At 44.6% G+C, this 12,747-nt stretch overlaps 1 protein-coding gene across 3 annotated transcripts; it reads right to left on the bottom strand.

Moving 5' to 3' along the window:
- Positions 1 to 1,879: 1,879 nt before the first annotated feature.
- prrx1b (paired related homeobox 1b) lies at positions 1,880 to 11,659 on the bottom strand. 3 transcript variants are annotated; one of them, XM_038987543.1, is made up of 5 exons: positions 11,413 to 11,659; positions 7,170 to 7,345; positions 5,464 to 5,645; positions 2,313 to 2,378; positions 1,880 to 2,012 (listed from the first exon to the last, which is right to left on the bottom strand). In XM_038987543.1, exons 1-5 carry the CDS (start codon positions 11,657 to 11,659, stop codon positions 1,880 to 1,882), a joined length of 804 nt encoding a protein of 267 aa, XP_038843471.1. The 3 variants fall into 3 exon arrangements, with proteins under 3 accessions (XP_038843471.1, XP_038843472.1, XP_038843473.1); XM_038987545.1 differs by having other exon boundaries at positions 1,957 to 2,012; positions 2,317 to 2,378; XM_038987544.1 differs by lacking the exon at positions 2,313 to 2,378.
- Positions 11,660 to 12,747: the final 1,088 nt, after the last annotated feature.

Raw genomic sequence — 12,747 nt, 5'->3', positions numbered from 1 at the left:
ATATCTATGGATATGGCCTCCTTAGGAGCATACTATTTTGAATTCTGATTGTTCCTTTTTATTTAGCAGAAGTCTTAAGCCATATCAAGATCCAAGTCACCGTAGAAACAGTTAAATCAAGTACAAAGACTGAACGCAATATCACATTTTATTCAATAGTTTGGAGAATGGTCTCATCTCCGAGGGAAGATCCTCAGAGCCAGATGTGATGGCAGGTAGCTCTATGCGGGACTACTGGCCTGGCATCGAACCCCCCCCCCCCCCCCCGTTGGGGTAAAGGAGTTCCAATGACGAGCCTTAAGCCTTAAGGGTATTATAGCAGGTGGTGGTGGGGAGGTTGAATGGTTGTTGAAAACTGTTGCTGAAAAACAGCAAGTGAGAGAAGATACGTTGACATAGAAATACATCCCAAGACTGGTTGAGAAAGAGGAAGGTGATAACTGCAAAAGTGAGCCCATAGGTTAAACATCAAGCGTGAGGAATGTGCATAACGGTGCCGTGCTTATAGGCTATAGGGTCAATAGGTGAATGTCATTCTGCACGTGGCTAATAGGAAAGAGGAGAAACGAGACGCTATGCTGATGATGATACGTGTGTATTCATTCCCACTAGGCCCCTAGAATAGGAAACAGAGTGAATTATGTTATGCTTCCTGGATGAAGTTAAATGAGCATTCAGACGAGCCTTCCTGATTGAACTTTCGTAAATTACATTTGATATGATTCCCTTTGATCAACAGCTCATAAAACATTGTATTCTAAAAATAACTGGCAATATTCTAAAATTCAAAATATTCTAAAATTCAAAATATTCTAAAATTCTAGACATTCTAAAAGCGGCCTCCACATCTTTCTATTTAAATAGTTTAAATCTCATGTAGATATTGTGGCTGGATAGTGCAACCCTCAAATAGCTTTCAACCGTGTAAGTCTGACACAGAGGCATTACTTTGCTTGAGTTTATTAATATACATGATTATCTGTTACAAATAAAGGATATCATACAAAGATTAAGCAAAACTACGGTCTTGGATTCAGAAATAGGTTACATTAGCCTTTCCTGTATAGTGTACCATGGCATTATATGAATCAAAATGCGTCGGGAATTTTTTTTTGCTTGTCAGTGGAATAAAATGGAAAGAAATGTGAGAAGAAAAAAGATATGAAAAGGTATAAATGTTTGTAACCTCCCAAGGATAAGTCCTTGTTGATGTTGTTGTTGATCAGGAAGTTACTCATCCCATTCTGCTGTTATAATCCTATTGAACGTTCTATAATAAAAATACAGGGAACTCCATTTGAAAAGTCGTCCATCCTGGTGTCTCCTCCTCACCCCAAGTAAGGCACTGTGGTCTTGACCGTGAATAAAACTAGAGATGGACACTGACAGCCTGACAGACAGATTTATTCTGTCAGGGTTTCCATATCTTTGGAGCCTTTCATTCAGTCAAAACCAAATTGTAAGAAAGAATAAAAACAGTCATTTGCTACAGCATCCAGTCCCAGTCTAGATGTCTGGTTTAATTGGTTGATGTCTTTGGTTTAATTGGTTGATCTCTTTTGTTTAATTGGTTAGTACAGACAGCGACAGTTCAGCGATGCTCAGGATAGGAGAGACGCGGCTCACAGAAACAGCCTCTCATGATTCCCCCGCGTCGCTTGCTTTCTCATCAGATGCTTCAGGTTTGCGGACAGTATAGGAAGCAGGTCCATCGCTATAGCTCCGGAACGAGAGGAGACTTCTAAAATGGAGGGCAGATCTTAATCATCCCTGTGGGGGCCAAGCAGGGGTCTTACTGTCTGTCTGTGTGGGACAGACGTGAGAGGGAGAGAGACAGACCCCAGCCCCACCGTGAAGCCTCTCTCTCCCCCCTCTCTCCTCAGTTGACCGTGGGCACGTGGTTCAAGCTGTACTCCTTGGCTTTGAGCCGCAGGTTGGCGATGCTGTTAGCCATGTTCATTCCCTGGGATGTATTGGGGTTGGAGCATGTGGGGGGGTAGGTTGCCATGGCACTGGAGGAGAGAACGGTACAGAGGGCAAAGGTCAGATAGAACTGTAACCAGCGGCGATGGAGCCAACATGACAATGTGAGTTCAACTAGAATAGCATCAATATTAACATCACAGAGCTCATCATGAGGAAAAACATAAAATGTGTTTAATTGTTCATTGCTGTAAAAGTCAAGATGTTGGCAGTCTTTTTAATGATGACTGAATAATTCATTTGTTTTCACTTACTTTGGAAAATACCAAGACACATCAAGCCAAAAAATAAAAAAATAAGGAACCACATGTAGTAAAGTGAAAGAGTACTTGCTTTGTGAGGGCAGCATTTTCTGTGGCACTCGCATTGGCACTCCCTCCGGCATTGGGTACCAGCTTAATAAGAATATATAAATGGTGATGTATGTGTTAGCACCACATTAGTGTGATATTATTCACTGGCATTACTTCTGGTCATGTGACTATCCACTATAGTGAGTACAGCCAGGCCAGAAAGCCATCCCAATTTAGTCATTTAGCAGACGCTCTTATCCAGAGCAACTTACAATAGTGAGTGCCTACATTTTATTATTTGTCCCCCGTGGGATTCAAACCCACAACCTTGGCATTGCAAGCTCCATGCTGAGATACAATTGGAGAATGGAGCCTTTGGCCATAGCGACCAGGCCAGAAATGTTATACTTAGTTTCATGGGGGGGGGGGGGGTTACTGTAAATCACAACCAATGTAACCAGAGGCACAAAAAATCCTGCCCAGTAGAGCCTGCTGTTGCTCTAGTGTTCATTATTTGGTATTGTATAACAGAGAAGGTCACAGGGATCAACAGTGGATTTAATACGGTTTGTTTTCAGATTATCACCTCATCACGAAGGCCATTGGATCTCTCATTCCTCCCTCGTGTTAAGGAGAATGGAGAAAAGGAATGAAAAGAGAGAAAGACTGACCTGTTTACAGATACTCTGTAGTTCTAGAAATAGGACTCAATCTATATTGTGCCACCATAGATTATACAAAACATTCATGCACTGTGTTTTTAGAATATTAGTTTGTGATGGGTATAAGAAAAGTCATTGGAGAGAGTGTAGAACTGGCAAAAACTGAGAGATGGAGAGGAAAGTATAGGCCTGACTGGATTTAACCACTAAAACTATGACAAATAGGGCCAGGTTTTTCTACTGTTACTTGTAACACAAATCTCCAAAAAGAAACACACTATTGGCTAAACCTGACTATTGTTAATCAAAGCCAAGGTCGAATACAGTGACTGTTTCATTGGATCCAGGCGGACCAAAAGAGAGATCTGGAAGGGTTAGTGTCAATATGCGGTGTATGCAGGTAAGAAAGGAGGAGGAAGTAGTGAGAGGAGAGGGGGTTGGAGGTTAGGGGTGGTGGGGTGTTAGTGAGGGGAGAGGGGGTTGGAGGTTAGGGGTGGTGGGGTGTTAGTGAGGAGAGAGGGGGTTGGAGGTTAGGGGTGGTGGGGTGTTAGTGAGGGGAGAGGGGGTTGGAGGTTAGAGGTGGTGGGGTGTTAGTGAGGGGAGAGGGGGTTGGAGGTTAGGGGTGGTGGGGTGTTAGTGAGAGGAGAGGGGGTTGGAGGTTAGGGGTGGTGGGGTGTTAGTGAGGGTAGAGGGGGTTGGAGGTTAGGGGTGGTGGGGTGTTAGTGAGGGGAGAGGGGGTTGGAGGTTAGGGGTGGTGGGGTGTTAGTGAGAGGAGAGGAGAGAGGGTTGGAGGTTAGGGGTGGTGGGGTGTTAGTGAGGGGAGAGGGGGTTGGAGGTTAGAGGTGGTGGGGTGTTAGTGAGGGGAGAGGGGGTTGGAGGTTAGGGGTGGTGGGGTGTTAGTGAGAGGAGAGGGGGTTGGAGGTTAGGGGTGGTGGGGTGTTAGTGAGGGTAGAGGGGGTTGGAGGTTAGAGGTGGTGGGGTGTTAGTGAGGGGAGAGGGGGTTGGAGGTTAGAGGTGGTGGGGTGTTAGTGAGGGGAGAGGGGGTTGGAGGTTAGAGGTGGTGGGGTGTTAGTGAGGGGAGAGGGGGTTGGAGGTTAGAGGTGGTGGGGTGTTAGTGAGGGGAGAGGGGGTTGGAGGTTAGGGGTGGTGGGGTGTTAGTGAGAGGAGAGGGGGTTGGAGGTTAGAGGTGGTGGGGTGTTAGTGAGGGGAGAGGGGGTTGGAGGTTAGGGGTGGTGGGGTGTTAGTGAGAGGAGAGGGGGTTGGAGGTTAGAGGTGGTGGGGTGTTAGTGAGGGTAGAGGGGGTTGGAGGTTAGGGGTGGTGGGGTGTTAGTGAGGGTAGAGGGGGTTGGAGGTTAGAGGTGGTGGGGTGTTAGTGAGGGGAGAGGGGGTTGGAGGTTAGGGGTGGTGGGGTGTTAGTGAGGGGAGAAGGGGTTGGAGGTTAGGGGTGGTGGGGTGTTAGTGAGGGGAGAGGGGGTTGGAGGTTAGAGGTGGTGGGGTGTTAGTGAGGGGAGAGGGGGTTGGAGGTTAGGGGTGGTGGGGTGTTAGTGAGGGGAGAGGGGGTTGGAGGTTAGGGGTGGTGGGGTGTTAGTGAGAGGAGAGGGGGTTGGAGGTTAGAGGTGGTGGGGTGTTAGTGAGGGGAGAGAGGGTTGGAGGTTAGGGGTGGTGGGGTGTTAGTGAGAGGAGAGGGGGTTGGAGGTTAGGGGTGGTGGGGTGTTAGTGAAGGGAGAGGGGGTTGGAGGTTAGGGGTGGTGGGGTGTTAGTGAGGGGAGAGGGGGTTGGAGGTTAGGGGTGGTGGGGTGTTAGTGAGGGGAGAGAGGGTTGGAGGTTAGGGGTGGTGGGGTGTTAGTGAGGGTAGGTTAGGGGTGGTGGGGTGTTAGTGAGGGGAGAGAGGGTTGGAGGTTAGGGGTGGTGGGGTGTTAGTGAGAGGAGAGGGGGTTGGAGGTTAGGGGTGGTGGGGTGTTAGTGAGGGTAGAGGGGGTTGGAGGTTAGGGGTGGTGGGGTGTTAGTGAGGGGAGAGGGGGTTGGAGGTTAGGGGTGGTGGGGTGTTAGTGAGAGGAGAGAGGGTTGGAGGTTAGGGGTGGTGGGGTGTTAGTGAGGGGAGAAGGGGTTGGAGGTTAGGGGTGTTGGGATGTTAGTGAGAGGAGAGGGGGTTGGAGGTTAGGGGTGGTGGGGTGTTAGTGAGAGGAGAGGAGAGAGGGTTGGAGGTTAGGGGTGGTGGGGTGTTGGAGAGAGGAGAGGGGGTTGGAGGTTAGGGGTGGTGGGGTGTTAGTGAGGGGAGAGGGGGCTGGAGGTTAGGGGTGGTGGGGTGTTAGTGAGGGGAGAGGGGGTTGAAGGTTAGGGGTGGTGGGGTGTTAGTGAGGGGAGAGGGGGCTGGAAGTGTCATTACGGAAGGGGTGGTGGGGTTAAAGTGTGGTTATTGTAGGAGCCTGGGGTCTGAAGGAGAGAGCGGTTGGATTTGTGTTTTTGGTGAAAGGGGTAGAGCTATGACAATGATATGAAGGGGGGTTGGGGGCGAGAGGGTCTACCTGTAAGGAGAGGCACTGCCCCAGGATAGGTAGTCATTTGGGCGGGGGGCCGGACGGGGTACGATGGGCTGCTCCACGGCCGTGACGTCCCCGGAGTAGGACTTGAGGAGCGAGGCGTTCTTGCTGGCCAACATGGCGCGCTCGTTCCGACGAAACTTTGCTCTTCTATTCTGAAACCACACCTGGGAAAAAGACATACAAATGAGCTCAAATAAAATAACTCATGTACAGTAGTCCCTCAAATAAAATAACTCATGTACAGTAGTCCCTCAAATAAAATAACTCATGTACAGTAGTCCCTCAAATAAAATAACTCATGTACAGTAGTCCCTCAAATAAAATAACTCATGTACAGTAGTCCCTCAAATAAAATAACTCATGTACAGTAGTCCCTCAAATAAAATAACTCATGTACAGTAGTCCCTCAAATAAAATAACTCATGTACAGTAGTCCCTCAAATAAAATAACTCATGTACAGTAGTCCCTCAAATAAAAGCAGTCCAATTGATAATGACAGCAATTATAGACGTTTAATTTAGCTACAGTTTATAAATTACTTTTAATACCGATATAAATCCTTTACACTATATCTCTATGTAAAGTGTTATTCACATCTTTATATTTCAGAACTTATATCATATGTAACTCCTGAATTTAATGATATCAACTACTTCTCCATGAGATTCATGTTTTACATTTTACAATGTGTAAAAAAGGATTAATATGCATGTTTTAAAAGCCAATTTTTTAAAACCTTTGTTCATATCTAATAGATACTGTAACACTGAGCCGTATCTCTCAGCACGCCGGGATGATCAAATACTGTCCCTTCAGGATCGAGTCTTCGATACTCAACCACACACACACACACACACACACACACACACACACACACACACACACACACACACACACACACACACACACACACACACACACACACACACACACACACACACACACCACATGCCTCCTTTGTTAGCAGATCAAGGGCCTGACTGGGGAACTAATAATGCCGTTCCTCACTCTGAAATCAAATCCATTATTAAACGTTTTGGGAGCGCCGAAGCTCGGGAGGCACAGCTTACGCAGCGCCTCAGGAATGAGCCCAAAGTCTCTTTTATCAAAGGATTTCTGCATCCCGCTCTGGTACGAATTAATCGCAGATGTTCGCTCTCTCTCCTTCTCTCTCTTGTTCAGTCTCTCCCTTTCTCTCTCTTTCTCCATCTCTCTCTCTCTCACACACACACGCACCCACACATACACAACTGTGCCATCAAGATCTACCCAATGTTTTTAATAAATATCATACATTTGTCTGATTTAGCGAAATAGCCTGCAAGGTCCTTGGGTCCTAATAGTTTCCATGATGAGAGGACACAAGAACGTGGGAGCCTGAGGATCACTTATTAGGATTGTGCTGTGGAGTCCTCTTTATGATGAGATAACACAAGAACGTGGGAGCCTGAGGATCACTTATTAGGATTGTGCTGTGGTCCTCTTTATGATGAGATAACACAAGAACGTGGGAGCCTGAGGATCACTTATTAGGATCACCTGGCTGGGGCTATTAGGATTACAGTATGCTAACGACTGGGAGGTCGTGGTCCTCTGTGGCTCAGTTGGTAGAGCTGATGAGGCCACCCAAACTAAAAATGTATGCTTCGGATAAAAGCGTCTGCTAAATGGCAGACTGTGATCCTACCTGCACCCGTGCCTCTGTGAGGTTGACCCTGCGTGCCAGGTCCTCTCTGACGAAGGCGTCGGGGTAGTGTGTTCTCTCAAACACCCTCTCCAGAGCCTGCAGCTGGCTGCTGTTGAACGTAGTCCTGTTCCTCCTCTGTTTCCTCTTCTTCTTCTCCTCTGCGTTCAGCTGCTCGTCTACAACACAACAACATCATGGTCAGACGGAGGAAATAATGAAAGGAAATCCCACTTCGCACAGACTAACTGTAGAATATAATCTGTGATCTAATAGAAACAGTAAACGTCCTCTCACTATTGGCTGTCTGCTCCCAATAAGTATTTTTATATCCTACATTTGTTTATCCCATTTATACGCATGCAGGTTCACACAGATAAACATACTACGATAGAGATATATGTTATATTTTATACTGTGTATAATGTACTGAATACAGGTACACACACATAGGCTTACAGTACATAAACACTTCCTGTCAATAGCACTTCCTGTCAATAGCACCATATTGTCTCTCAAGTGTGTTCACTGTGGACTGTTTCTACAACCCAGTTTGTTGTCATCATGTAACGTAATGACAGAAAGAGGGAAAGATAGAGGGGGGGAGAAAGAGAGAGGGAAAGAGAGAGACATCGTTACAACACTGTATAGAGCCATAATATGACATTTGAAATGTCTCTATTCCTTTGAAACTTTTGTGAGTGTAATGTTTTCTGTTCATTTTTTATAGTTTATTTCACTTTTGTTTATTATCTAGTCCACTTGCTTTGGCAATGTTAACATGTTTCCCATGCCAATAAGGCCCTTTGAATTGAATTGAATTGAGAGGGAAAGCGAGAGAGAGGGGGGAGAGAGAGAGAGAGAGAGGAAGAGAGAGAGAGAGGGGGGAGAGAGAGAGAGAGAGGAAGAGAGAGAGAGAGAGAGAGAGAGAGAGAGAGAGAGAGAGAGAGAGAGAGAGAGAGAGGGAGAGGAAGAGAGAGGGGGGAGGGAGAGAGAGCAAGAGAGAGTGAGAGAGAGAGAGAGAGAGAGAGAGAGAGAGAGAGAGAGAGAGAGAGAGAGAGAGAGAGAGAGAGAGGAAGAGAGAGGGGGAGGGAGAGAGCAAGAGAGAGTGAGAAGACTTTTCTTGTCAATCACCAACTATGTATGCTTTATTTCTCTCCTCAGAGGATGTATTCTCTCTTCTATGACCTTATTGTATTGAGAATGGTATCATTCCTACTGTTGCTACAGTGGGCGAATGTGTGAATCCAAATTAAGCCTACAAGTCTCTTTTGGGGGATAGTTGCACAATTTCAGGCGGAAGAACAACCATTTACAGTTCTCAGTAAGTTCCCACAATGTTGTCATCTTTTACCCATTCTTCAATGGAAAACCATGATGAATGCACTGACCAACCGCCCTAAAGTATATATTAAAAGGCCTATTCTCTTAGTAAGTTAATTTTTTTATAGCAAGGCAACACAGAATGGAGTATATATTGAACTTCATGTTTCTCTTTATTTTACCAATCACATTTTCTGTCTCCTATTGCTGTGGTTGGCCTTGTGGTCGAACGTTTGGAAGACTCAAGAAGGCCCCAACATTTATATGCTAGGGCAGGCTTAAAATAACATTTTAAATCACTATCTTGTCCATTTCAACGTTTTAAATATGTAGGTTTTATATCAGGAATACACCCGGACAGACTAATAATACTGAAACAAATTGCGCACAGTCGACATTGGGAACACAGTCGACATTGGGAACACAGTCGACATTGGGAACACAGTCGACATTGGGAACACAGTCGACATTGGGAACACAGTCGACATTGGGAACACAGTCGACATTGGGAACACAGTCGACATTGGAAACACAGTCGACATTGGGAACACAGTCGACATTGGGAACACAGTCGACATTGGGAACACAATTCCAGGGCTATAAGGGGTGTATCTTAATTATACCATTAACGACTGTGTAAAAAAAAGTTTGAAACTAGAATGTATAAAATACATGTATTATGTTATGCTAATAATTTATATTAATCTGAAACCAATTGTGAATGCTGTAAAGTTGCAATTGCACTCATTTTAATAGGGTATCTTGTTGTAAACTAATGATAAAAGAACAACTGCCAAGTCAAGCGTAGCAGCAGACGATATTAAAGGACTTAAAGGCTATTTCTGTTATTATGTTATTCATATCAATTACATGTATGTATCATAGCGTAATGGGCGTGAGAAATGGGCTTCAAAAATAATTATTAGGCTAAATAATTGTGCATAAAAAAATATACAAATTTTTACAATACAACGATTGCCAAAATAATATAATCGATATAGGCTATTTGTTTCTATCAAATTTTGCTGATGTTTATTCGTTGCCAAAAGGGATAATGTGTAAGTTTCGAAATGATTAATTTAAACATGAACTGAAAATCGATAAGATAGTTTTGCACGAGGAAAATACCCACTGGGCACAAATGTCAGTTCAACGTCTAGTTTTGATTTACATTTGGTTGAGTTGTCAACTAACGTGAATTCAATGTGAAATCAACCAACAATGTCACTATGTCATTGGATTTAGGTTGCAGGTTGGGAAAAAAAAAACTAAAATGCCTTACATTGATGACTTTTGCAAATCCAAACTGTTTTCCACGTCATCAATTATTATTAATTTTTTATGATATGGAAACAACGATTATTCAACCCGTTTTTCCCAGTATGTATGTTGTTTGTCCCTGCTAAAAGAATACATTAAAAGCATGTCATTATGTGAAGGCCTAAGAAATATAATCATCTGAGCTGAAAACATTGGGCCAAAGGTGCCGTTGTTGTTTGCATACTGACAAATAGAGTGATGCTTTACTGGAGGCTGATCGAACCACAGAAGAAACCTTTTATGTGGTAAACGGGGTGAAAACCATTCAATTTCAACAGTTGCCTATAATCATGATGATTTAGGCCTTAACTTAATGATAGTAGTCTAGAGCCTACTGCGATCTAACTCCATCAACAAAACATGTTTATGGGAATTAGTTAAAGCTCGTGTGAAATTGTTGATAATATATTTTAAAAGTAAGAAAATTCACCACGATGATTTATGGGCTTTGCATGATGTTAATTGTCCAAGCTATGTGTTCCTCCTAATATTACAAGTTAATTGCTTGTTTTCTATAGGCCTAAATGTGTTTACGAATACCAAACATTACACAAACATCCCAACATGATTAATTACGGAACATAATTATTCTTGACAAGCAGATCTAATGACGTTGTGTTATTTGATCCCGTAATTGTCACAGCCGTGTCAACAGGACACATCCGATAATTATGACAAATTATTATGTAGAAATATTCTGAAGTTGTTTGACAAGCGAAATAACTGTGAATTAACGACATCAACTTGCGCCTTTCCCCTTACTCACGTTTCTCACATACCTCTCCTCGAGGTCCGATTTAGCCGTAAAATAACAATAACACTCATTAAACCCTAACGTTTCTGTCAACCTCTCCAAATGACTCTGGATAGGAGGGCGTATCACCCGGTACCTGACGGGTTCATTGACTCTCTCAACAGTATGGCTGAATGGGGAAACCCGCGGTGTTCTTTTGCTTTTAATGGGGTGTATCCAAATGGACTTCAGTCTCCTCTATCGCATTTACAAATAATAATGATAGACAAACCACATTTCAGGCTATCCTCCTGACCCATCTAAGTCATCAAGGCAGTTGTGGACGCCTCCATAGTAGTGTTTGTTTTGATTTATTATTGTAAAGCTTGACTTTCCCATAATATTTATTTTGTTGACCATATCCACCAACATCGCCATACTTCGTTGACGTCAAAGTGTTAATGGTAAATGAATGGTCGTTTTCAGTGTAGTCGTCAGAAATGATATATTACCACGAGTCACGAAGGACTCTATATATCAACGGTAAAAGACTGTGCAAGACTTAATGAAAATAAATGAAAGTAGCTTGCAGTATTGTGTTCATAATTCTGTACGGTATTTGTTCACACTGTACACTGCAACTCTTCTCCAAAGAGGCCCACTCAAATTACCGATGGCGCACACCAAAATGGGTTCAAACCTCAAATCATACGGATTATTCTGCGAATTATTAACAACATGGGTTCCTATAGTTTACACAATATAGACCTAGCCTGCATTTGCTAATGTAGCCTAATAATCAATTTCTGCGTTAAGGTGTTAATCAGTCCCGAGTGTATAGGCTGCACTTAGAGTACACTTCTTACTTACTCTCCTGCTGGGTGGTGTCACTCCCACTGGTCAGCCCCGGGGACTCCAGCATATTCCTCCCTGCCTCACCGACACTCTCGTCCGCCTGTGTCCCAACCATTTCCCTGGCCTCCTCCAGATCCAACAGGTGGCTCACGGAGAAGTTCTTTTTGGCTTGAAGGTTTTCCAGATTCGATGTAATCGGACTCTCCAAGCGATTTGATATCGTTGCTTGCCTGTCCCTTACATGTGCATAGCTAGAAGTCATGACGCAAATAGGATACAGTAGAAAAAAACTGAGCAATAATAATAAGCGAGCCAAATGTATCCTTGCACATAGAACGCACGAACAGGAACAGCGCCTACAAACCAGCCGGAGAAACCTCCGTTTTCCAAGCAAAGCACAGTTGTTGCTCACATCCAGACGCAGCAGTGGCGGTAAACCAAACTTCTACAGATAGAAGAAAAAAGCGTTTCCCCTTGTTTGTTTTCCCTCGATCACAAATCTCTACGCATCCGGTCCATCCATACACGCGCATAAACAACAAATAGAGTCTCCATATAAAATCACAGCGTCCTGCATCTGGGTTTTCAAGAAGTCCTCTTAATAAAAAGTCCTCCCCACTTCCCACTCCTGTTGACTCACGGTCGCAACTGACTGAGCTTTACTGATGCCGAACAGATGCGCTCGTGTGTGCGTAAAGCTGGCTCAGCTCAGGGCTGAACGCACTGGGAAACTGACACTGCAATGGCTAAGGCACCTTTCTTGAAACTATTGCTTTTTCTCAGTGAGAATCAGTCGACTCACTCTTGCTTTCCCTTCGTTCTCTCTCTCTGCTTCGCTCAGTCTCTGCTTCTCTCTTGCTCTGGCACTTCAAATGAGGCGCACGATGGCACGCTGCGGATGCTGCCTGAACCAGCCGGGGAGTAAATGAAACTCTGAGACTCCTGGGAGGGTAGATGGACCATAATAGGAGTCCGTAATTACGTGGCGATGCTTGTGTGCTGTTTCTGACGTTTCACAGACCCCCTCGCTACGCTCCCGTCCTCCTCGAGCTCTACCCTCCCCTTTCAGCAGCACACAACCACACCAACAACATCCCCACCACCCAAAACCCACTGATTAAGGCTTTTTAACGAATCTCTGGCAACCTTAACCAACCCCTTGGACCCTGCGGCGCGAAGAGCCCCAGGAGCTCTGGAGGGGAGGGATAATTATCACCCCATGTGATGATAGCGCCAGTAAAGAGATTTTAACTGTCGGGGTATATCGGCCCCAGACCAACCCAATCACTATTACTGTTCAGGACGATTTATTGTCAATGTCTCCTCGTAAAACTGTTATCAGAACAGCAA

Source organism: Salvelinus namaycush, unplaced genomic scaffold (assembly GCF_016432855.1).
Source record: "Salvelinus namaycush isolate Seneca unplaced genomic scaffold, SaNama_1.0 Scaffold765, whole genome shotgun sequence".
NCBI lineage: Eukaryota > Metazoa > Chordata > Actinopteri > Salmoniformes > Salmonidae > Salvelinus > Salvelinus namaycush.
This window is presented reverse-complemented; position numbering and strand designations above follow the sequence as displayed.